The following is a 26,396-nucleotide window of genomic DNA, read 5'->3' on the forward strand; positions in this document are numbered from 1 at the left end:
CACAAGGTTTAATTATATATTAGATTAAAACTCGCACATTACACACAGTATCATAATATAAAATTATTTAGTATATATACAAAATATAATTTTTTTTCTCAATTTTGTTTGTCTTATGTTAATAACTTAATATATATTAAATTATTTTAAAACTGAAATACAAAAATTTAATTTATATTCGAATGAGAAATAATAATAGCACAAAATTATATAGTTAAAATAAATAACATAGATTTTATATAAAAAAGGATATATTACACATTGACCTAAACGGATAAACCAGGATGATTTTGCAAATTTTCACCGTTCACACCACCACGAGCTTCCTTAGATCCGCCACGTTCTCTGCCGTTAAAACGTCAACGGCGAATGCGGTGCCTGCCTCACGTGCCCATTCTTCATCCACCGCACCCTTCGGATGCTTCATCCATTCATAAACCAGTATGCACAAGTTCCCTAAATCCTTATCTAACTGGGGAAAGAAAAAATGCTAATAAGTAATAACATGCTACCAAAATTAATGCCTGTGAGTCTTTTTCTCTAATCGGTTTCGAAAACTAAAACAAAATTTCATATTTGTTAATATTTTAGATTTTAGATAGATAAGGTTTGGTTGCTTGTCCTGTGTTATGGATAAAAAACAAAAATTGATGGCCACAACTTTTGTGTTCATTCATTCATTTTGTTGAATATATATACACTCTTGAACACACTATTACTGAGTGACTTTGTTGTTGTCAATTGAAAAAAAAAAAAATCAAAGATGTTGAAGTCCATGCTTGGATGCTGCAAAGTATACATATCAGAGAGCAGAAACAAGACTGCATTAGAATCTATTGAAAAAGCTGCAAGTCTTTTTCCAAAGGCTCCCATAATCAACAAGTTTGAGGATGTGGACTACAACAGAGTTGGTTACACTCTTGTCTCTGAGTTTGAGGAATCAGAGCCATCATTGTCGTCATCATCATCATGTCAATTGACATGTGCTGTGCTTGCAATGGTGAAGGCTGCATTTGATGCAATTGACTTTGGATTGCACAGTGGAACTCATCCTAGGCTTGGTGTTGTGGACCACATTTGTTTTCACCCCTTGGCTGGTGCTTCCTTGGACCAAGCAGCTACGGCTGCTCGCTCCTTGGCTACGAAAACAGGCTCTACCCTGCAAGGTTAGTTGCATCGGGAAATTTTCATATTTACCTCACTAATGTTATTTACAAACAGCTAATTATAAGAATATAATCATGTATTTTTTGCACTGCATATTAGAAATGATGACTATTGATTAAGTGTAGTTGCACAAACTTAGATTTAGGCAAATTTATTAGCTTGGTGTTAGTTTATGGAGTCTGTTATATGTGGATTGTGGAAGGACTTAAGGAGATTGTTATTTCATTGATAAGGGGTTGTAAAGTTTCACGTGAACAAAGTAAAATTTTATTATACTACATTCTGGAGGATGCTCTGAAACATAAAACTGATCAATCACTGCACGGTGGATACTGAATTCATAAAATTATACCAATTCACTGTTTTTGCACCGGTTACGCTGGGCAACTTCTTTCTAGTATGTTTAAATGTTGACAATGACTGAAATTTTATGCAGTACCTACTTTTCTATATGGAGCAGCACATGAAGAAGGGAGGACGCTTGATTCAATCCGAAGAACACTTGGTTATTTCAAGCCAAATGCTAATCAAAACAGATGGATTGGGGGGCCAACATCACACACTTTGCCCCTGAATCCAAACAGTGGTCCTGCTCAAGTGACTCCAGCTAAAGGTGTTTTGATCATTGGAGCAACGAATTGGGTTGATAATTACAATGTCCCTCTATTATCTTCTGATATTAGTGCTGTTCATAGAATTGCGAAACTTGTTAGCGGAAGAGGTGGTGGGCTTCCTTCTGTACAGGCCATGGCACTTGCACATGGTGAAGGTGTCATTGAGGTAGCCTGTAACTTGTTGGATCCGAATAAAGTTGGTGGAGAACAAGTACAAAATAAAGTTGAGTGCCTTGCAAAGGAAGAAGGTATTTCTGTGGGAAAGGGATACTTCACAGACTTCTCGCAAGAAGAAATTATTCAAAAATATTTGGAGCTGTTTAAGGAGAGAAATTGATGTCAAACAATACCAGGTATATTGGATTTTGCCATTTGATGAATTTTCATTCAAGGAGTCAATTTGGCATTTCCCTTGAGATTAGGAGAGAATATATGTATAAGGATGAGTTCTTCATGCTAAAGCTCATCCTTAAATTTTTATTCTCATTTTCAAGGGACAATAAGATTGTTCCTAAAAGACATCAATGTAGCTTCTCATGAGGATCCCAAATATTTTGATCCATCCAATGAGCATTATGTTATAACCTATAGAACATGAAAAGATAAGAACCCAACCCAACCATATTGATACCTCCTCTGATCTTGTGTAAGTTCTATCTTTCACTCATCACTTTTCTCTTCTCCCAGACTTTCCTCAGGTCTAACAGGGCAATTTTAGAAGTTTGGACAAACGAAAATCACGAGTATGCTTCAATTTGCAAAAAAGTTAATAATAACTATCTTGATGGAAAAGTCCTTGTTATTCATTAGCAGGATTAATCATATAAGTGGTGACAAGAAATATTATTGCCCATGTCAACTAATATCTTAACCATATTCTCTGAGGTTTTTCTGCCCATTTAGTGTTTTATTTTTATTTTAATTCTTCACTGCCATCCGGCTTAACATGTTAAACCATATTACCATACCTCATACCCTTTCTCTTTTTAAATAAAAAAATGCCTTCTCATAATGCAATGATGCCTAGCATTCTTGTCTTGTTGTTCCAAGTTCCTATCTATAATACGGGTTGAGGTTGTGCTTTTATCTTTTGGCTAAGGTATAGAACTCAGTATAATACACCAGGCCTGCACCTTTCATCCAGTGTGTATCGAAAGAGACAGTATATATCAAAACAAAGACTACATTAAATTGTGGCAGTTGAATTTGGTGGTGGAAGCTATCTCCACATCTGAATTGAATGCAGCATTTACAGTCCCTTTTTACCATAGAGCGAGATGTGAATTTACAACATATATTATTAACATTTGGCCAATTCTATAGTGTCTATGAATTGGTGCCTAAATTTTTCCTAACTTATCTTTTATAGTAAGTTTTGATTTTTTAAAAATAATTTATTTTTATATCTTTTAAATTAAATATTAATTTTTAACCTTTTTTAATAAGTAGACACCATCTTTTAGGCATAATAGCATTCACCTTAATATTTACAAAACTACTTTATTTGTATGAAAAATGTTCTCTGTTCTATTATCCTTTTCTCGTTACTATAAAAGTTTGATACATCTTTAAATCAATGTTTTGATTACAACATGTAATCAAGTTTAAGATAAAAATTTTGAATTTAAGATAAGTATCTTTCCCCCACCCCCACACTTCTCTCTTACAGTCTTACCACTAATTGAAGTATCTAATATGAAAAAAAGCTCAAAGAACATGCATGAGCCAAAGAATTTGAGTAAGCTGAGTGTATCAGTATTCAGTAGTACTAATATCACACCTTAGCTTTAAGTCTTTTAATTCTTTCTGGATGAGTAAGTAGGGAAATTAATGCTTAAACAAATAATGCATATCCAATTCAGTGGATTTTATTTTTCAATTCTATGGGCTTTCTAGCTTTAAGTAGCTAACAAAAAATGAAGGTATGAGGCAACAAGACAAGGAAGCAAGATATTTTAAGCGTTTTGTGAAAATGACTGCTTGTGCTAACCTGTCATGTTTACATCAAGAGATTATCTAAAGAAATGTTTGTGACTTATTTTTGGACATTTGGGAATTTAGATAAAAAAAAAAAAGATATCATATTCCTATCTAAATTAAATTATCAATTAGTAATTGCTTTAAGTAAGTTGCTTGTACAATAGTATTAAGTTAACCAGAATATCTGAATCACGTTAATATCAAAATAATATCGTTGAATTCTGTTCATGTAAAAAATATGTTAAATGTTATATTCACTTAAGCTATAATGAGGATATTACACGTTAACACATTGGACAACTTCAGATTATTATTCACTGCTTTTAGTGATTTCTTGTGGTTGCGAATCTCATCATAAAATCAGAAATTTAAGACGGTGACAGTGATGGATAACAACACTCGATTCACGCTCTTGGGGGAAGCAACATTTTTGTTTTCACATACGATACTGTGATGACATGGCACCACGTGGACACATTTTTGTCCAATGTATATATAGTAGCTTCATATTTATTGCTAAAACCACTGGGTCACTGACATATGATTTATTTATACAATCTTGTGAACTCAGGTTGAAGCTGTTGTGAAGAACCACACACACCCCCCATGGAGTTCAATTCCACTAGCAAGGTCAGAAAGAATACCTTCCTTCTTCTTAGTTTCTGTTCAGTGATCTTATCTGAGGAAAACATGTGTCTATAGATCATAACAGATACTATACTGGCTAAGTTTATGGATTAACTGAGTAATCACATGCATATTTTAAGTATGTGTTTCTCTTCTTCTTTGTTTGATTTGTTTATTTCTTTTGCTTTCTCAATGTCTTAGCTTCTTTTAGTTTAATTTATTGTATAATGTTAGTCAACCACAGAGAGAAGGGGTAGAGGGTAGACAATAGTGTTCTTGCTTCGGTTGAAAAATATAGTTAGTACTGTAATAAGGGAGGATGAGTATCAATATCTCAAAAGGATTTTGAAAGTTCATCTTTTTCTCCTATTTTCTTCAACGCTTTTGACTTTTTCTCCTCAATTATACATATGGAATATATTATTGTATTTGGATTTAGACAAGTTTTCTTTTACATAATGAATAAATAAATAAATAAATAATTGAAAATGCTAGTAGTTTTTCTAACATGTAAAATATATCACTTATGCTCTAGAAACTAGTTGAGTATCCATAGAAAAAAGTCACATGTCTTAGAAAACTTGGATAAGGATTAAGGATACAATGTCAAAATATTCAGTGATAAGATGCATGTACTATGGTAGCCACTGGCAGTGAGCCACGTGTAGTGTAGGGACCTCAAATTATTGGATAGGGATACCTCCCTTCTTATATGAACACATCACCATGCGGTACACGCTCAATTAAACAATACTGCATTTTTCCCCTTCTTGCTTTTGCAGTAAGACTATGAAGCATGGTATTAATGATGCATTATGATATTGATAATCTGGGAAAACACTTGTAACGTCAACTGTATTATAGAAATAAAGTAAACAAGATAAAGATTACATTACAGTTCTTATTGCGTGTAAAAGTAATCTTATTTGAAATTAACCATGATCTCAGTCTGGACTCTATGATAATGACTAATTGACTATGTTGGAAAAACATTTTTTAAGTTCTGTTTTTTAGCATTTGCTTTGAACAATTGAACACATGTATTACCTTTTAGTGTTTCTGCTTCAATAGAGTAAATGTTCACTCCTTAGTTGTTTATTTAGGATCAAAAGAAAACCATAGACCAATCCATCTTATTGTGCTGCAAAATCTTTGTCTCTGAGGCGCGCAATCTAGCAACTCTTGATGCAATAGAAAGAGTAGCAAGACTGAACCCAGAGACCATCATTGTGAAGAAGTTTCCTGACCTGCCTTACAACAGAACCAGGTACACCCTTGTGTCTTATGTACTGCATGACTGCACAGGAAATGCCATATACAGCCCCTTGCACCAATCTGTGGTTGCCATGGCTGAGGTTGCATTCAATGCCATCAACCTAGAATTGCATGATGGGGCTCACCCTCGCCTAGGAGCGGTGGATGACATTGTTGTCCATCCACTTGCACGTGCTTCGTTGGATGAGGCAGCATGGCTTGCAAAAACACTGGCAGCAGACATTGGCAACCGATTCAATGGTAAGGCCAAAGGGCAAACTCATTAATGGACTACAACGGTTCTTTAAAGTAATAAAAATAAAGATTGTCTACTAAAGTCAATTTTATGTCAATGAATAATAAAAAAAATTAATTATGAAAGGCCTAATTCGGAACGTAGATATAATTTGTGACAGCACACCATAGCAATGTCTAATCTATATAGCTGAGCCCCATTTAGTGAGACAATAACTTAGCTTGCATTGATGTGTATGAAAGATTTAAGTTGAGTACAAATTACAAAATGTTCCATCGTTGATGAGGTTCATCATACCATAGTGTCATGGACTCAAAAGTGTGGTGTAATGCATGAGAAACTCATTTTGTTTTTTCTTGGACACATTAACACTGCTTTTCTTTCTGTATCTGAAATGCAGTGCCAGTATTCTTGTATGGTGCAGCACACCCAACAGGGAAGGAACTAGACACCATTAGACGAGAGCTCGGATATTACCGGCCTAATTTCATGGGAATCCAATGGGCAGGGTGGGCTATGCCAAAGATCCTACCTCAGAACCCAGATGAAGGACCTATTGTTGTTTCAACGTCTAAAGGCATCTTAATGATTGGCGCACGCCCATGGGTTGGACTCTACAATGTGACAATCTTGTCGACAGATGTGTCAGCGGCAAGAAGGATTGCAAGGAAGGTCAGTGCTCGTGGCGGGGGGCTTCCGAAGGTGCAAACTTTGGGGCTTGTTCATGATAAGGATTCAACTGAAATAGCCTGCATGCTGTTGGAGCCTAATCAGATTGGAGCAGACAGAGTGCAGAAACATATCGAGATGCTGGCAGCAGAAGAAGGACTGGATGTAGAAAAAGGATACTTCACTGACTTATCACCAGAGATGATCATAGAAAAATACATGAACCTTATATCTGCTAACAGATCATGATTGTCATATAAATCATTTGTTGATAAACAATAAAAAAATTGTGAGATCTTATTGGCCTTGCAACTTTGTAAATAAAGTTGTTGTAATGAAACTGAAACAAGCACTTGAAAACTGCTTCTTTTACTGCTTGTTGCTTCTAACTCGGAACCTAGAATATGAATATTAGCACAAAATTCCGGCCTTCTGCATCATGAATGAGAACTATAAGCAAGCTTATGTACACTTTAAATTTTCCTAATTGAAGGGTCACACTTAACGGTTAAAACCCTTCATCACAAACACTGCTTGCTTCTAAAATCTTGAGACAACAGTGTCTGAATCAGCACACTCAATCTCTCAGCACCGGGTCCTGGCCTAAAAACCGTATCATTGCCGCGCAACAGACATGGATCTTCACCACCTTCTGAGGTATCAACACACCATGCCCCAGGTGAAAATCTATGTGTCCTTCCCAAGAGTTCTTTGTCAATCTTGTCCAGCACTGGATCATCCTTTGCAAACTTTCTGGCAAAGGGAGCATTGCTTTTAACCATTTTGTCAAAGTCCTTCATTGTCAATTTCATAGGATGTTGCTTTGGAGGAGTGTCCCAAGCAATGTAGTGAAGATCATGGCTTATTGCAGTGTGGCGAAATTCCTCAGTGTTGCAAATGACAGTGTGGAAATAACCCTCAGGAGAAGAGATAAAATTTGCATAATACATAAGAATAGTCCTTGGAAGGTTATCCCATCCCCATATACAGTACTCCATAAAGGATCTTGTTAGCACAACCCAAGCTGAACCTGTTTAGAGAAGCATATATACTAAATCAATAAATTCGATACAACAACAACACCAGCCTTATCCCACTAGGTGGGGTCGGCTACATGGATCAAACGACACCATTGAGTCCTATGATATATTCAATAGTGATAGATAAAAGAAATGGAGGGAGTACTAAATAGGTGCCAAAATTTCTAGGTTAACTAGACATTTAACAAACTTATATGTTTGGTTTAAGTTAATAGTAGTATAGCAATAAATGCATACAGAATTATGGATTATGGGTTATAGTTTCATATATACACCTACCTGTAAACAGTTTAAAAAGAGTTGGAAGTGTTCTTTTCTGAGTAGTCCATGCTATATCAGATTTCTTTGATAAGTAAAGGCCAGGATCGATAACAATTGGCCTTACTCTATGGCTCCTGAGGAAATAAACAGAAATATCAATATCAACTATCAGAATTCAAAGATGGTGAATAATTTACAGCTCCATTTGTTCTCCCTCCAAGATTGTATGAAAAATTAATGATTAACTTACAGTTTCCAACCAGCAATATGCGTATGCTCAATGAAATTGAGATCTCTCGACAGATTAGAGAAAACATGAAGTAAATCTGAAAAGACAGGAAACAAATATCATATAACTTCACAGAAGCGTTTAAACAAGGAACCTAATCATCTTATGATTCAAGCACAGTACATGAAGATATGTTCAAAATTGCTAAGATTATAGTACATAGATGTTTATTGCATTAGAAGATTCAAGTCAGAAAAAGATAAAGCCCCATCTGATAGCTATGGGGTTAAGAACAGCATATTGAAATCCCTTGCACTCTAGTCAATTGAGCTACAAAACCTAGCTTATTGATTTATTGAGACAACAAAACTCACTTGGAACTTGACAGATCGCTCAATAATTTGCATGAAACATATCGAACTTCCAACAAAAATGCAAGGACTCAACAATATCAAAGTAAAAAAAAAGTGGCATATATAAACTAAGATGATGAGGATTATTATTTTCACAATGTATTGTCATTAAGCACTTATTAGAGGAAACCACTCAACAAAACTATGATTTATGCCTGAATAAGACTGGAAGGAAGCTTAGAAAGAGAATTTGAAATTAGCAAAGTAGAATTGCAGACAAGAACACTAAACAAAACCCGGACTTAAAAACATGAGGAATGAACTACAATCATAAACCTACGCTTGCTAACCTCCTTTCTATTAAAGGCAACACGGAAGGTGAGTAAGGCCAAATCACGAATTCATTTATGAGAGGTAATAACCGGTGAATCTATAACGGTAATCGACAACAATATGATGATGGATGAAATTTAGTTATTGCCAATTTTACTAATCTTTTATGTCCTTGAAACAGTAGCAATCTAGACAAAAGAGAAAACAACAGCACCTAGGAATCACAAGCAAACTACAAATCTTTCCCTTTTACTTGACAGGCATTCTATGTTTACCAAGTTTCTTGAAGTTGTAGAAGCACATTATGTCAACACAAGAAAGAAAGTAGTAGTTTATGCAAGCATTTTGACTAGAAAAACAAAAGTAACATCAAATAAGCTACCATGGAAAGGACAAGTTTCTAACCATCCTGTGTCACAAGAGGGTAATCCGAGGCGCTGAGGTTTATAAACCAGTCCCAATCCGAGCTCTCCTTCAGTAATATTGCTATAGCTTGGAGTGTACAAGCAATCATAGTAGAACCCTTGTAAGTCACCAAATTGGATTGTGACATAACACGTACATTCTCTACCTCACGAAATGTCGGATCGCCTTTCACTGCATTTGCCAATTCCAATCTTTCCCGTGGCGGTGCCTCGAGATCCAAATGCAGGATATACTGATTTCTTGGGTGATAAACTGCCTGCAATGTCCTCATCATCCTTTGACTATCACCTTTTGTGCCTGAAATAAGATATGCCAACCTAGGTGGCTCCATTTTCTGAACCACATTGGCATTAACCTGCCTTTCGAAATCTGATTCCACAAAATAAAAATACAAACAAACTGGCAAAAAACGGTATAACCCATTTCCTATCACTGAATAATCTTCCTGAATGAGAACTAACATTTTTCCTCATATTCTATTTCAGCAGTTATGAATCAAAATCCAAATTTGAAACTGTTCACCCTTGTCGGCAAGAACCAAGATCTCTATAAGATGGAAACCAAAAAAGCAGCACCCCACAAATCTTTAGCTGATAATATTACAATGATGAGTTTGGTGGCAAACCCAACCAACCCAAAAATCAATCTTCTTTAAGCTTAATGGCTAACAATTAAGCTAATTTTAATGCAGGATAAGACATGGTTTTCAATTAAAGATGCTAAATTTACATCAACAATAATCCTCACCAAACGTTTTGATTTCGGAGTTGGGACCCATCTTCATGAAGGAATGGGGTCAAACCTGTTTATTACTGCCTCACTAGAAAGTTAGCAACTTTTGATTGAAGGGCGTAAGAGGGTGAATGAAAATCTACCCTTCAGTGTGTACTATAACTTCGAAAACTTCAGTTCAGATTTCACCTGCGAGCCATTAATGCAGCTTGTTCATATTTTCGTACACTTATTCTCCCTCCCTTTTCTGGATACTGCTTCAGCAAACAGTGCTCAAGATCTATTTGTTTGAAACATAACAGGAAATTCGCTTGGAGTGCAAGTTTGAGTTGAGTTGGTGTTCAATTGAGGATAGAGAAAAAAAGAATCCAAACTCAAAAGAATATTGAGAAATGAAATTTTTCTTAAATAAATTAAAGGACAAGTTACGAATATAATGGTTAACAAGACAAATTTCTCATATTATAACGTTTTAATATAGGAGATAAAATTACGTTTTTTGTATATCTATAAAAAGTAAAAACTGCCATATAGGATATAGTGGTTTCTAATTGAATAAATTGACGGTTTCTGAATAAATTATACAATCATTACACTTTAAATAATTATGAATTTTAATTTTAATCTTTCATGTTAAAGAATGTTCGTCTAAACCAAAAACTAAGTGAATATATCTAAATTCCAAGTAAGAATGTTAATACTTAATATTTGAGTTATAAGTAGATATCTATCTCGTCTATTGAAGTGGAGTACAATTTGACTATTCGTACCTTTTATTTGACTAATCTATTAATAATTTGTCGTGTTTATGATGATTTCTCAGTTCTCATAATTTACCATTGTTAGTATCAATTACTAGTGATCAAATTACTAAAAGATTATAAAAATTTTAACATGAAAATTTATATTAAGTGTTTAAAAAAAATACAAATTGAAGTCATCAGTATTGACAAGAATAAGAAGATTGAAGTTGATATGTTAACTCAAAGTTTGAATAAGATATATTTTTTATTTTTAATATTTGTGATTTTTTAAATATTTTTAATATTTAATTTTATTTAATTTTATTTTTAACATTTTTTATTTGTATCAAAATTACAAATATTAGGATGGGATAAAAAACATACTTTATTTTCTCAAGATCTTAATCAATTTAAACTCTATTGGTACAAATGTGAAGCACCACCTTATGCATATTAAAAGCAGAAAAGACAAGAAAAAATATTTGAATTAAAGTTAAATATAAGTTGTAAAAAGAATATAAAATCTTCAAGAATTAAAAAGCAAGTACTAAATTAAATGCAAATTATTTACTACTAATTCTATTTTTAAGCATTAAGAATATTAGTCATTAGGTACTTATGTTTACTTATAAATAGATGTTAGCATATGATATAGTTTTTAAGTAAAATATGTATGTATTATTGTTTGCTATATGTATTAATATTATAGTTGTTTTTTCTTCTTAAGTTATTATTATGTTATTTTTAAAAAATATATTTATTAAAATTATGTTAAATTATTGTTGAGGTGTCTATGTGAATGAATAATTATTAACAGTTTAATTATGAAATTTATATTTACAGTATTCATAATTAGCTGTATCTGTATCTGTATTCTCTTGATTGATATATGAGAAGTGAGGATTCGAAATTAGGGTTATTAGTCTTTTAAATTAGTCTGTGTCAATACATGAATTATAGAACTCTTGATTGAGACGTGTCTGTTCCATAATTCCTTCTTTAAAATAATAATAGGTTAGTGGGAGAGTTAGGACTCAGGACAAGTGTTGATTAGTATCCCCATTATTAAAAGGACAGCCGATTCTTCCAACAAATTGTTATTTTGTGGACTATTCTAGTATTGTTAAAAGAAATGAATTATTATTATTATTATTAGGACACTTCACTTCGTCAAGTAGGAAAGAATTATTCATGGTTTTTTTTGGTGGGAAGAATTGCTCACATCTTGTCTAAGTCCAATAACTATAGCCTATAGGGCCTCCATCAAACAAAAATCTAACCCAATAAAAAAAGCAAACTGTCCTTACTAAAAAGTTTTAGCACGATGGTTCATCATCTCCTCTCTTAATCAAGATATTGAAAATTTAAATCACATCCTTAACACTGTACAAATATGTAGTAAGCTTCGGTATCTAAATGATTAGGTTGAACTAATTAATAGATTAAATTGAAAAAGTAAAAAGATAATGTGTACAGAATATAAAATCTACTTTAAATAGTTGAAATAATGCTTTGAAAAACATGAAATTATTGTGATAAGTATAAGATAAATGCCTATTTAATATGAGCTGCCTCAATTTTTCTATAGTGAAATGTCATGTTACAAAAAAAAATTTAATAAAAGTGAAAAAAGAAGGCTCTATACATGTATAAATAAGAGTTTGTTTTGAACCAATACACACTACAATAATATATAAAATTTTTTCTTATTCTATATCTCTCCATAGGTTTTAAGTTGCAATACATATATGAATTACTTCTATTATTAGAATGAAATCATTATACCGGTGAATATTAATACTAGAGTCTTTTATTTATATTTTTTTATTTTATATTTGTTATATCTTCCTTATTTATTTATTTTACAACACATTATTAGCATGAGACTCTGATCAAATTTTAGGAAGACATAAGTAATAAATTTTCATTATGTCAAAACTCTCTCATCTTGAATTTAATTCTCTTGATATATCTGAAAATAACTACTTATCATGGATACTAGATGTCGAAATTCATCTTGATTCAATAGATCTAGGAGATACCATTAAGGCTGAAAATAATACATCCCAAAAGGATAAAACCAAAGCCATAATTTTCCTTCGTCGTCATCTTGACGAAAGATTAAAAAGATAAATATCTCACGCTAAAAGATCCTGCAAATCTGTGGAAAAACCTTGAAGAAAGGTATAATCATCAAAAGACAGTGATACTTCCTCAAACTCGATATGAGTGGACGCACTTACGTCTATAGGATTTTAAATCCATAAATGAATATAATTCAATAATGTTCCAAATTACCTCACGAATAAAATTATGTGGGGAAAAGATAACTAATAATGATATGTTAGAGAAAACTTTCTCGACCTTCCATACCTCGAATGTGCTCTTGCAGCAGCATTATCAAAAAAAAGAATTTAAAAATATTCTGAGCTAATTTCTTGCCTTCTTGTTGCTAAACGTAACAATGAATTGCTTTTAAGAAATCATGAAGCGCGTCCAGCTGGCGCCGCTCCATTTTCTGAAGCAAATCCGACAAATCATAACCTCAAAAGAGATAAATGACAAGATTTTGGCAACAAGGAAAATTATGTAAGGAAGAAAAATTATGTTCACAAAAAGGATCTCACCAGAAGTGGAATAAAGAAAGAAACAATGGGCAAAATAAATCAACACAGCATAAATATTTCCGTTGTGGTGGAAAAGGTCATTGGTCGCGTGCCTGTCGTACCCGAGACATCTAGTTGATCTTTATCAAGCATCTTTGAAAAAGGACGACAAAGGAAAAGAGACAAATTTTGTTTCAAAGGATATTGTTGAAAATTACACAATTTATTATGAACTATCTGATTTCTTTGAGGACCATGAAAGAAATATTAGTCATTTGATCAATGATGGAATAGTTTAATATGTAGGTTTATTAAGTACTCATGTAAATAAATAAGGTAAGAAACTTCTTGTTAAGTTTTATTTTGAATTTCAAGTATGATGTATATAAATAATATTTAATAAAATATTTATATTTATAAATTTTAAAATTACTAAATGTGTCAAGTTCTAAAATAATAAATAATACTATGTACAGTATTTTTTAGAAAAACAATCAAGAAAATAATTTTACTGCGCATATACTTTTACTCATTTTATTATTATTTGTCTTTGAATAAAATTGCAAGGATATATAATGAAGATGCTTACCTTGTGGATAGTGCAAGTTCGCACACCATTCTCAAAAGTAATATATAATTTACTCATCTTGTGCCAAAAGAATAATATGGTAATACCATTATTGGTTCAGATAACGTGATAGAAGACTCCGGAAGAGCTATAATTTTGTTTTTTGGAGGAACAAAATTCAGAATAAATAATGCACTATTGTCTACTAAGTCTCTAAGGAACTTGTTGAATTTTAAAGATATTCGCCGAAATGGATATCATATTGAAACAATGAATGAGGGAATTCATGAGTACTTATATATCACAACTCATGATTCAAATAAAAAGGTTATATTAAAAAAGTTACCTTCACTTTCATCTGGATTATATTATACTAAAATTAGTGCAATTGAATCACATGCCATTGTAAATCAGAAGTTTACTAACCCAAATGAGTTCATAACTTGGCACGATCGATTGGGTCATCTTGGAACAATCATGATGCGAAGAATTATTGAAAACTCTCATGGACATTCACTAAAGAACTAGAAAATTCTTAAATCTGGTGAATTTTTTTTGTGCTACATGTTCTCAAGAAAAACTAATTTTAAGGCCATCACCAGTGAAGATTGGATTTGAGTCCCCTGAATTTCTAGAAAGGATCCAAGGCGATATATGTGGACCTATTCATCCACCATGTAGATCTTTTAGATATTTTATGGTCCTAATAGATGCATCTTCGAGATGGTCACATGTATGCTTATTGTCTTCTCGCAACCTGGCGTTTGCGAGATTACTTGCTCAAATTATTCGATTAAAAGCACAATTTTCAGAAAATCCAATCAAAGTAATTTGTCTTGATAATGCTGGTGAATTTACTTCCCAAGCCTTTGATGTTTATTGTATGGCTAACAGAATAAGCGTTGAGCATCTAGTAGCTCATGTTCACATGCAAAATGAGTTAACAGAATCACTTATTAAACACCTCCAATTAATTGCTAGACCCTTACTTATGAGAACAAATCTCTTACCTCTGTTTGGGGCATACTAGTTTACATGCTGCAGCACTTATTCATATGAGGCCAACAAGTTATCATCAATTCTCTCCTCTAAAATTAACTTTTGGCCAGCAGCCAAACGTTTTTCATTTAAGGATACTTGGGTGTACGATATATGTTCCTATTGCACCACCTTCTCGCGCCAAAAAGGGACCCCAAAGAAAATTGGGGATATATGTTGGATATGATTCTCCCTCTATAGTGAGGTATCTTGAGATACAAACTGGAGAAGTATTTAAAGTCCGATTTGCAGATTATCATTTTGATGAATCAAAATTTTCAACATTAGGGGGAGAGAATAAGCTTCCTGAAAAGGAATTTAATTGGAATGCATCATCCTTGATGCATTTAGATCCTCGATCAGGACAATGTGAACTAAAATTTAAAAAGATTATACATTTGCAAGGAATAGTAAATGAATTGCCTGATACATTTTCTGATACAAAAAGGATAACTAAATCCTATATACTAGCTGAAAATGCTCCAATTCGAATTGATGTCCCAGTCGGACAAATGGCTACCGAAACAAATTCACATTAGAAGCGTGGTAGGCCTGTCAATTCCAAAGATAAAAATCCTCGAAAAAGAAAAGAGGTAAATACTATTCCTGTTAAAAAAATAAAGACATCGTAAAGGCACATGCAATTGTCCAAAATTCTGATATAGTTTTGACGCCAGACGATGTTCAGGTACCTGAAAATTGTGAAAATGACGAGATCTCAATAAATTATGTCTTTACAGAAGAAAAATGCGACCGAAATAAGACAATTGTCAATAAAATATTTGCATATAATGTAGCATTAAATATCATGCATGAAAGTAAGGGTCTTGAGCCAAGAACAGTCGAAGAATGTTGACAAAGGAATGATTGGCCAAAATGAGAAGAAACTATGAAGGTTGAGTTAGACTCACTTGCAAAACGTGAAGTCTTTGGACCTGTAGTCCGTACACTAGAAGATGTAAAACCTGTTGGATACAGATGAGTATTTGTGAGAAAACGAAGTGAGAAAAATGAAGTTGTACGTTACAAAGTTCGACTTGTGGCACAAGGTTTATCACAAAGGCATGGTATAGATTATAAAAAAACATATTCTCTTGTAGTAGATGTAATAACATTGCGTTATTTGGTCATTTTATCCGCATACCATAAACTACATATCCATCTAATGGATGTAGTAACAACCTATTTATACGGATCATTAGATCGTGATATCTATATGAATGTCCCTGAATGACTAAAGATATCTAAACCATCCAATGAATTCGCAGGGATTATACACAGTCAAATTGCAAAGATCTTTATATGGTCTAAAGCAATCTGGACGAATGTGATATAATTGTATTACTGAGTATCTGGCTAAAAATAGATTTAAGAATGATGATATCTATCCATGTATTTTCATAAAGAAATCTGCATCTGGATTCATTATAATTGCTGTGTACGTTGATGATTTAAATATCATTAGAACCCCTGAAGAGATTCCAACAACTATAAAAGCTCTAAAAAAGAGTTTGAAATGAAAGATCTAGGAAAGACTAAATTTTGTTTCGACCTACAGATCGAGCATACAAAAAATGAGATCTTTATTCATCAAACAACATACACAAAAAAGATCTTGAAGAGATTTTATATGGATAAGTCACATTCATTAAGTATCCCAATGATCGTAAGATCTTTAGATGTGGAAAAGGGTCAATTCCGTCCTAAAGAAGAAAATGGAGATATTCTTGGTCCTGAAATACCATATCTTAGTGCCATTGGAGCGCTAATGTATCTTGCTAATAATACACGACCCGATATATCATTTACTGTGAATTTATTAGCAAGGTATAGTTCCTCTCCAACCAGAAGACATTGGAATGGAATCAAACAAATCTTTCGATATCTTCATGGAATGATTGATATGTGATTGCTTTATCTATATAGATCTAAGTCACAATTAGTTGGCTATGCAGATGCGGGATACTTGTGTGATCTACACAAAGAAAGTTCTCAAACAAGATACCTATTCACGTATGGTGACACAGCTATATGATAGAGGTCCACGAAACAGACGATGGCAGCAACCTCCTCTAATCATACTGAAATACTAGCGATACATGAAGCAAGTCGCGAGTATTTTTGGCTCAGGAGTTTGATCCAATATATTCTGTTATCATGTGGACTGATTGATCATAAGATAGCTCCAACTGTTCTGTTTGAAGATAATACAACATGCATTGCTCAACTTAAGGGTGGATACATCAAAGGTGATAGAACAAAGCATATTTCTCCTAAATTCTTCTTCACTCATGACCTTCAAAATCAAGGAACAATTGATGTCCAATAAATCCGCTCAAGTGATAATCTGTCAGATTTATTTACAAATTCACTCCCAAAATCCTCCTTTAAAAGATTGGTACATCAGATTGGAATGCGCCGATTCTGAGATATTAAATAATGCCAATAAGAGGGGGAGACTGTACTCTTTTTTCCATGGTCAGGTTATTTTCCATTGAGTTTTTCTTGACAAGGTTTTTAATGAGACAGTCCACATCACAAAGGATTTTGTACTCTTTTTTCTTCACTAAAGTTTTTTTCCATTGGATTTTTCTTTAGTAATATTTTAATGAGGCAAATCCTAAATGGTCATCCAAGGGCGAGTGTTGTGATAAGTATGAGATGGATGTCCATTTAACATGGGCGGCTCAACTTTTCTATAGTGAAATGCCATGTTACCAAGAAAAATTACATTTAATGAAAGTGAAAAAAGAGGACTCTCTGCATTTATAAATAGGAGTTTGCTCTGAAGCAGTACACACTACAATAACATATAAAATTCTCTCTCTTTCTCTATCTCTCCGTAGGTCTTAAATTGCAATACTTATATGAATTACTTCTATTATTATTGTGAGATAATTATATTGGTGAATATCAATACTAGAATCTTTTATTTACATTTTTTTATTTTATATTTATTATATCTTCCTTATTTATTTATTTTACAATAGAAATACATTAAACTAGTTGACTTTTTATCCCTTTATACAACCGTAATTTAAAAAAAAGTGCATTTTCTTTAAGGTATAATAAGTAAGCATATAAATATCCAAGTTTTATAAGAATCGACCCATTATAAATCATTATTATATCTATAATTATATAAAGATATTAATAAACAAGTGGCTGATTTTTTATAATATAAAAAAGGGATAAGTACTTTTTTCGTCCCCAAGGTCTGGGGTCAAAATCAATTTCATCCCTAATCTTTTTTTGTTATTAAAATCATCCTCAATATTTACAAACACATTAAAATCGTCCTCCCCCCTCCATCTACGAAAAATTTTGGACACATTTACCCTTGAGGGTCCCTAACGCTTTGTTTTTTCATTCCCGCGAAAGGCATTCACTATCTCATTTGTCATTACACACTTCAAAGGTGATGTTTCATGTTCATTGATGCCCTAGCAGTGGTCTGTCATCACTGGAGGAGTATCAGAACTGCATTTGGACGTCGTTAGCAATGGTGAGGAAGGAGGTCGAACCGGCATTGTCATCGCTATTCAGGTATGTATGCAGCATTTGTTACGGTTGTTTTTCGAGTTTGAAGGTAATAATGTTTGAACTGATTCTTTTAGTATCCTAAAACTGCGAGGTTTTGATTTACATTTTTTTTGTCTCTTTAAGAAATGGGAAGTTTCACTCTGACTGTTTACCATGGGGTCGATTCGGATATGAAGATGGGACGTTGCGGTATATAGGGAGACAAAAGACACTCATTGAAGATGTTGAGAGTGATTGCTGGTCTGTATTTGAGGCATATGCGGAGCTAAGGCAGTTTGGGTACTCAAAGGAGAACATTTCAGCTCTGTGGTATAAGGATCCAGCAAATGAATGGTTAGAGAAGGCTCTGAAATTATTTGCTACGGATAAAGATGCACTTAAAATGTGCAGAATAGCAAACTTGAGGGGCCATGTTGAGGTGTTTGTGGTGCATGTGGTTGAGGATGCAGAAGAATTTTCTGAAGCTGGGTTTATTGATGTTGGATGCCAAGCAGAGGACAATCCCAGTAATCAGTTGGTGGTTTATGAGGGTGAACAAGGTCAAGAGGTAGAAAATGATTATGTACAAGTAGGTAATGAAGGAGATAACTTAGAAACAGATGTGGCTGCTGAAAATGAACGGGATGAGACAAATAGCAATGATGACAGCGATGATGAGGAGTTTATTCCATTTGATCTTGAGGTTGATAGTGCTGACGACATTCATTTTACAGATAGTGAAGAGAAATATGATGATGAGAGTGGGTTTGAGGAAGATACAAGACCCAAGGATAGTGAGAGGGTTGATAAAGGCAAAGGGGTTATGAATGGCGATTTTAGTGATGAGGAAAGCTTCAACAGCGATGAAGTGGATTTGGAGTATGAGGTTGGTGTTGGTTCAGATGATGAGGAAGGACAAGGGGAAGATAACAATGAGACAAGGAGCTATCCAATTCATAAGGATGTTAAAGACATGACTAGTTACAAGTGGGAGGTGGAAACATTTTTTGCTTCAAAAGAGGAATTTAAAGACACTGTAACGTCGTATGCAGTACAAACAAGAAGGGGACTCAGGTATGCGAAGCTTGATTTGGTTAGAGTGAGGGCTGTTTATCAGCTTGGTTGTCCTTTTTGGTTATATGCTGCTCAGATGAGAGAGGAAGTAACTTGGCAACTTCGGTCCATGAACCTTAAGCATACCTGTGGCCAGTCGCATAAGGTTGGGATAATGCATACTTCGTGGCTAAGTAGAGCTTTTAAGAAGAAGGTGGAACATAATCCGAAGGTTAAGATCAAGGAATTGGTGAACAAGGCACAAAGGAAGTGGAATCTGACAGTTACCACCTCAATGGCAACTAGGTTAAGGCAAGCTGCGTTGGATGACATACAGGGAGAGTATAGGAAGTAGTACAAGAGGATTACTGATTATTGCTCAGAGTTGCTACGTGCTAATCCAGGATCATCAGTGACGCTCAAGGTACAGAGGTCTCCTGATTTTGAGATTGAGCAGCAACACTCATCCTTGAACAACTACTGCATATTTCAAAGACTTTATGTATGCCTAGACGCTTGCAAAAAAAGCTTTCTGCACTGTAGGAAGTTCATTGGGCTAGATGGATGCTTTCTGAAAACACCTCGGAGGGGGGGGCAGCTGCTGATTGCTATAGGTTGGGACCCCAATGATCAAATGCTTCCTATCGCCTATGCCGTTGTGGAGTCAGAGACGAAAGATACCTGGACTTGGTTTCTGAAGCTGCTAATTGATGATTTCGGGTCTGAGACAATTGGCAGGGCAACCTTCATGAGTAATTAGCAAAAGGTAAATAATAATTGTGTTAAATTGAATTAATATACTCAATTGACTCTGACTATTAACATACTTATGCATGGACAATTTTACCTCCCTTTGATAGGGTTTACTGCCAACTTTTGATGAAGTAATCCTAGGTGTAGATCATAGGTTTTGCATGCGCCATCTATACAGCAACTTCAGAAAAAAGTTTTCGGGACTGCAATTGAAGCAATTGATGTGGAGGTGTGCAAAGGCTACACACGGGAAGGATTGGGAGAGAGAGATGGCAGTGGTCCGAGCGGTTAATGTGGATGCTCACAGGCATCTAAACTCTATTCCTCTTAGATTTTGGAGCAGGTCCAGGTTTAACTTCCATTCAAAATGTGATACTCTTGTAAACAATATGTGTGAAAGCTTTAATGGTGCAATATTAGAGTCTAGGAAAAAGCCCATTATTACTATGCTAGAAGAAATTAGGGTGTACCTGATGAGTAGATGGGCTGTTAATAGAGAAAGGATTCAAAAATTCAATGAAACAATTTTACCTCGAATTAGGAAGAAGATTGAGAGAAAAGGTAGGGCAGCCGGTGAGTGGAGGCCTTACTGGTATGCTTCACAGACTTATGAGGTTGTTAATGGGTTGAGCAAATATGCTGTTGATTTGTCTCTTTCGTGAGTGTTCATGTAGGAAATGGTAGCTAAGTGGAATTCCATGCACACTGCCATCAGCTGCATAAACTTCAAGGGTCTTGAATTGGATTCATATGTGGATGACTGCTACAAGAGATAGGCCTATGTCAAGTGTTATGAATCGGTTATCAACCCTCTCAATGGCCCAGATCTGTGGGAGCACACTAACTTCGATGATATCATGCCACCACCCTATCGAAAGCCTAGCCATAGACCAGTGGAAAAAAGGAAAAGAGGACCTAATGAATCAGAGGCTAGATGCCAGACTCACTTGTCCAGGAGGGGGCAGATACAGAGGTGCTCAAATTGTGGAGCATCAGGCCACAAGAGAGGAAGATGCAGCAATCCCCCCTCCCTGTAAGTTCATTTCTCCATATGTATGTTAGGATTTTATTGCAATGTTGTTGCTGCATGTTATCTGTCTCCTTGTTTCTGTATTGCAGGCCCAACCTCCTAAAGAATCTGCTGTGAAGAAAACTAATGGAGGAAGGAAGAGATCAATTTCACAACCTGCTGTGTAATCTGCTACCAGAGGGAGGAAGAGGTCTAAACCCATAGGAAACTCATTATCACAGCCCCAACCAGGCACCAGATCAACACCTATAACCAGGTCCAAGTCATCCCATTCCCAGCCCATTCCCAAGCCCACAACACATGCATCTAGGCCCAAGACAACACCAGCAGCTAATCCTCAGTGAAGGCCCAAGATGAAGCCCATCAGAAGCTCAACACAATCATCACCAGCTGCCAAGGAGAAGGGTACATATAGTTCAAGCCAACCAGTTATGAACAAAGTCTCCTTCACTCACAACATTGCACTACATGTTTCTCCAAGAAAGTTGAGGCTGATGGCAAAACTGCCTCCAAGGGATTGGGAAAAACTTTAAGGCTTTTTTAGAGACTGCTTAAGTTGTTAGCTTGTTAATGTAGAGCTAAATTGATCATAATGTATGGTTGTGAGATTTCATTTTGATTGCAACTTATTAGATACTCTTTATGCTTAATGTTGTGTAAAAGTGAACATAATTACTCTTGTTTAGTTCTAACACAACTGTCATCTGCTTTAATGAATGGTTTAAGCTTATTACCCTTGGTTTGTTAATGAATGAAGTCACATAGTTGTGTTTTGATGTATCTGTTACTGGTTTCATTCTGATATTGAGCAAGTATTACATACTAAATATTATGCATTATTAAACCAGGTCATAGTTTACCATTTATGTTGACACAATTCTTCAGTCATAATTCTGGGCAACCATATCCATTTTCATTACTAATTTCTTGTGAAATTACAGACACACACCATCACTTACATACACATACACTAACCTACAAAAAACAGTTTTATTAACACAAAATCTATCCAACCACATCAGCAGACTTTAATTACATAAAGTAGATTTCAATGCCTAAGTACAAACTAGCTAAAATTGCCCTATTTCCTACCCTACTTTCATCAACCCATTTTTAGAGGTAGCAAACAAGGTAAACCCTGCTTGTGATTTAACGAAACTTGAAGCCAGCAAAATAAACAACCAACCCAGCCAACCATGCCCAACATTGCAGCAACCTTCAACTTCCACTCAGATGCCTTCACGGCTGCCTTCAGGGCTACAACTTTCCTCTTCAACCTTGCAACATGCGGATCTTTGCTTTCAGCTTCTGAATCTGCCCAACGAAAAAACTGACACTCATCTTTAACCTACATGATCCCACCATAGTCAGTGCCCAGCAGAAACAAAATGTCAGGGTCACCTGAGAACAATAAAACATGAACGCACCTCATAGTAGACGCAGCCCCAAAATCAGCGACCTGGGTTTTTTTTGGTTCCCAAAACTCGTAACACTGGTCTCTCTCCATGCCCACAAAGAAGCCCCATCTTCTGCGCAGACCCCCTGGTCCGAGACGACCTTGAGCTCTCCGACGCCATGGCTGCACTGGATCCCTAACCCTAGCACACGCTTTATGATTCTGTTTTGGGGGTGAGGTTTTTAATTAAAAATAAAACTTAATTCTCTTAATCAACTACCGGTAACAACCTCAGGGGTAAATGTGTCCAAAATTTTTCGTAGAGGGGAGGGGAGGACGATTTTAATGTGTTTGTAAAGATTGAGTCTGATTTTAATAACAAAAAAAGATTAGGTACGAAATTGATTTTGACTATTTATTAGTGTTTTTAGTAGAAATAGGTGCTTTTGGGGTATTTGCAGATAGTTGAACATGTCATATGAACAACATTAACATATGGAGTGCGTGCTGACTTAGCACGTGGAGGGCATGCTGCCACCATGGAGAGGGCGTGCTGACTCAGCACGTGGGGGCATGTTGACGACGTATCGCTCTCTGATTCGATAGTGATGCAACACGTGGTCTACGTGTTGAATGTTCTCCCTATATAAGGTAAAGCTCGGTACTATTTCATTACGAAGAGAATAGTTGTTTGAGTGTGTTTCTAGTGTGATGGAGGGTATCGCAAATTTGATAGTATATCACAACGGTGAGATTATGCGGAATACTCATGAGGGAGTGATCTTTTCGTGTGAGAATCCATTTTTGTTTGTGATTCCATGCACTATGACATTCATGGAGTTTCAGAACGGTCTCTGTCAAAGCATGGAGAACGATATGTTGAATAAAGTGAGCAGTATTCTGTACTGGAATCCTGTTATAGTTTTTGGTGGTCTAATACAGTTTGATATTATGCCGATCATTGATGAAATGAGTATGAAAAATATGTTCCATATTCACTGACAGACTCAGGTGCGACAACCAAAGATTGAGTTAGATATTGAGTTTGAAAATGTAGAGCAGATGTGATTCAAAATGATTCAGATATAGAAGATGATAGAGTTGAAGTGTATGAAGGAATGAATAGTAATAACGAAGAGGACTTCGAAGCTACTTATGAAGCTAGCAATGAAGATGAGAATGGTGATATGGGAGGTGAGGCAGTAGTGGAGAATGTAGTAGTTCCTCCCGCAATTAGTCAACCAATGGACGTTCCACTTTTTATGCGTAACTTAGATCTTGACACCATGCATGCACTGACATTCCCCGAATATGCAAACATAGGTGCGTGATGAGTGAATAATATGTTTTTCTTAATTTATATTTTGGATGGATCAATGAGTGATGATTTTGTTTTGTGTAGGTGTTGTTGATCCTGAAGACGAGGAGTTCAGGATCGAAATGAAATATAGTTCTAGAAAGCCGATCGTCACAGCAATTCTCTAGAGTAGTCGACTACAATGTATATGAGTCTAAGTCACAAACGTTCTATGCAAAATGCAAGATGTATGGGCATGGGTGCGACTGGCTTATCCGAGCCAGCTTGATAGGAAAAAAAGGTTGTTGGGAGATACACAAATACAACGATAGACACACATGCACCATGGGAACGATTTTACAGGATCATTCCAAGTTAAGACTCGGACACAGTTGCTAAGGCAGGCCATTGGTTGAGACCGACCCGTCCATCAAGGTGAAATCTATAATTGCGGTAGTTTAGTCAAGGTTTAAATTACACCATCAGTTACCAAAAGGCTTGGTTGGTAAAGCAGAAGTCTATGGTCAAAGCTTTTGGTGGTTGAAAAGATTCTTATTAAGCTTTGCCATTGTGGTTCTCGGTCATGGTTGGGAAAATGCCTGCCTCAATTGTCCAAATAGAAACACGACCCATGTATAACGGGAGTGAGGAGCTGAACGGTGTCAAGATAATTTACCGCATATTTTGGAGTTTCAATCCATTCATTAGAACGTTCAAGCATTGCAAGCATCTGGTTCAAGTTAACGGTACACACCTTTACGAAGAATACAGAGGTGCACTTTTGGTTGTTGTTGCACAAAATGAAAACCAAAACATTGTGCCTATCGCTTTTGCCCTCGTGGAGGGAAAAACCGCTGATGCGTTACACTTTTTGTCAATAAAATAATCACATTATAACAAAATATTAAAAAAATTTACATGTTCATATTTATATTATTTCTTTGTTTATTAATTATAAATATAAAATTAAATAAAATAATAATATATTGAAAAAATAAAAATATTATCCGATAATAATTTAATATTTATTAAATTAAATCATTACAAATTTTAATAACATAATAATTTTAAATACAAAAAAAATATTAAAATAACAATTCTATATCATCATATGATGCTAACACAAAAAGTAATATCAGTTAAAATTTAAAAAATTAAATTACAAAAAAAAGTAAATTTATCAACTTACATATCTGGATGATCCAAATAATTGATAATATGTTTTTTGAGTGCTGTATAATTACGTATTATTTTTTATTAATACAATCTAATTATTTCTTTTCATGTATAATCACTTTTTTTGTCACACTACTAACCTTATTTTTCTTCTCCACTTCAGCTCTCTTCTCTACAATGAATATATAATAGGAGAGGATTGAGTTCTATTTAAAGAGTTTCACCCCTGCATCACTAGTTCCCAGTGAAAGGAGTTGTTCTCTATATGCAGATTAGCTTCAACACACCTTCTTCGTATTGAAAGAACATCTACAGTTCCTCGAAAACGTGTAAATCTCTGAAAAAGCTGAGAAAAATCTCCGATGTAACATGCCTCCCACGTGTTGGCAAGGTGCTTCTACGTCTGTGGCGAATCATCTCTGGCAACGCTACGCCTCTCGCGTTACGCCACGCTCTCCACGTATTGAGAGCTGCATCTACAAACAAACAAAATACTCTCAATATCAATATTGGATAAATACATCATACTGCATTTTATAGTCTAATTTTTTTTATATGATTCACAAATGTGAGTTACGCTGGTTTATGGAGATTGAGGGTGATTTACACTATTGTGACGGCGTAACCTTTTGGAATTTAGGAGGGGATGAAATCGAACCATCCGATTTCTTGCAGACAGAAAGGAACACAAATCGGACGGTCCGATTTGTGTGAGCAAGAGTCATGAAATCAAACCCACCGATTTCTTGCTGATTAAGTTTTTTAAATCAGATGGAACACTAATCGGACCCAGTGATTTGTTGCTGGCTAAATTTTTTTCAAATTAGATGGAACACTAATCGGACCCAGCGATTTGTGTTGCATGAAAAATTTTAATTGGTAGCCTGCGGTCGGACCGTCCGATTTAATTATTCATGCATACATAAACCAAAGAAATCATAGAACCCCCATTTCTTCTTCTTTAGCGTGAGTTTCTGCATTCAGCTAATGTTCTTTCTCTTCTCTCATTCTTCTCCATTTCTGTAGAATAAATTATACTGAGATTGAGAGTATTTAAACACGTATAGTATTATGGATGATAGAGTTGTGTTGAAAATTTATTGTTACGGACAGATTTTATTACAAACATATGAGGGAGTTCAATTTGTATGTGAAAATCCATTAGATGTTGTTATTTTGTTCACATTGTCATTGGAGGAATTAAAAGGTGTGATTTGTGAGAAGATAGATTCTCAAATATCTAGGAGAGTATCATGTATTTTGTACAAGTATC

The 26,396-nt window shown here is 34.9% G+C and overlaps 3 protein-coding genes across 6 annotated transcripts in view; 2 read left to right on the top strand and 1 right to left on the bottom strand.

Annotated features, from left to right (window-relative positions):
• Positions 1-2,608, top strand: part of LOC107610467 (QWRF motif-containing protein 3-like) — a 10,971-nt gene extending 8,363 nt beyond the window's left edge. The window contains exons 1-4 of one of the 4 annotated variants that reach the window (XM_016316628.2): positions 255-441; positions 764-1,166; positions 1,604-2,134; positions 2,469-2,608. In XM_016316628.2, the coding sequence (XP_016172114.1) occupies positions 370-441; positions 764-1,166; positions 1,604-2,118 (990 nt within the window). In that variant the 5' untranslated portion in view covers positions 255-369 and the 3' untranslated portion in view covers positions 2,119-2,134; positions 2,469-2,608. The other 3 variants (XM_016316627.2, XM_021108814.1, XM_016312517.2) reach the window with 3 other exon arrangements.
• LOC107613238 (formimidoyltransferase-cyclodeaminase) lies at positions 4,209-6,934 on the top strand. The gene is made up of 3 exons (XM_016315137.2): positions 4,209-4,391; positions 5,492-5,903; positions 6,299-6,934. Exons 1-3 carry the CDS (start codon positions 4,368-4,370, stop codon positions 6,814-6,816), a joined length of 954 nt encoding a protein of 317 aa, XP_016170623.1. The 5' UTR covers positions 4,209-4,367; the 3' UTR covers positions 6,817-6,934.
• Positions 6,880-10,444, bottom strand: LOC107613237 (beta-glucuronosyltransferase GlcAT14B). The gene is given in 5 exon segments (XM_016315136.2): positions 6,880-7,597; positions 7,887-8,002; positions 8,119-8,194; positions 9,189-9,595; positions 9,597-10,444. Coding segments are annotated over 5 exon segments (1,194 nt in total). The 5' UTR covers positions 9,683-10,444; the 3' UTR covers positions 6,880-7,088.

This window comes from Arachis ipaensis, chromosome B08 (assembly GCF_000816755.2).
Source record: "Arachis ipaensis cultivar K30076 chromosome B08, Araip1.1, whole genome shotgun sequence".
Taxonomy (NCBI): Eukaryota; Viridiplantae; Streptophyta; class Magnoliopsida; order Fabales; family Fabaceae; genus Arachis; species Arachis ipaensis.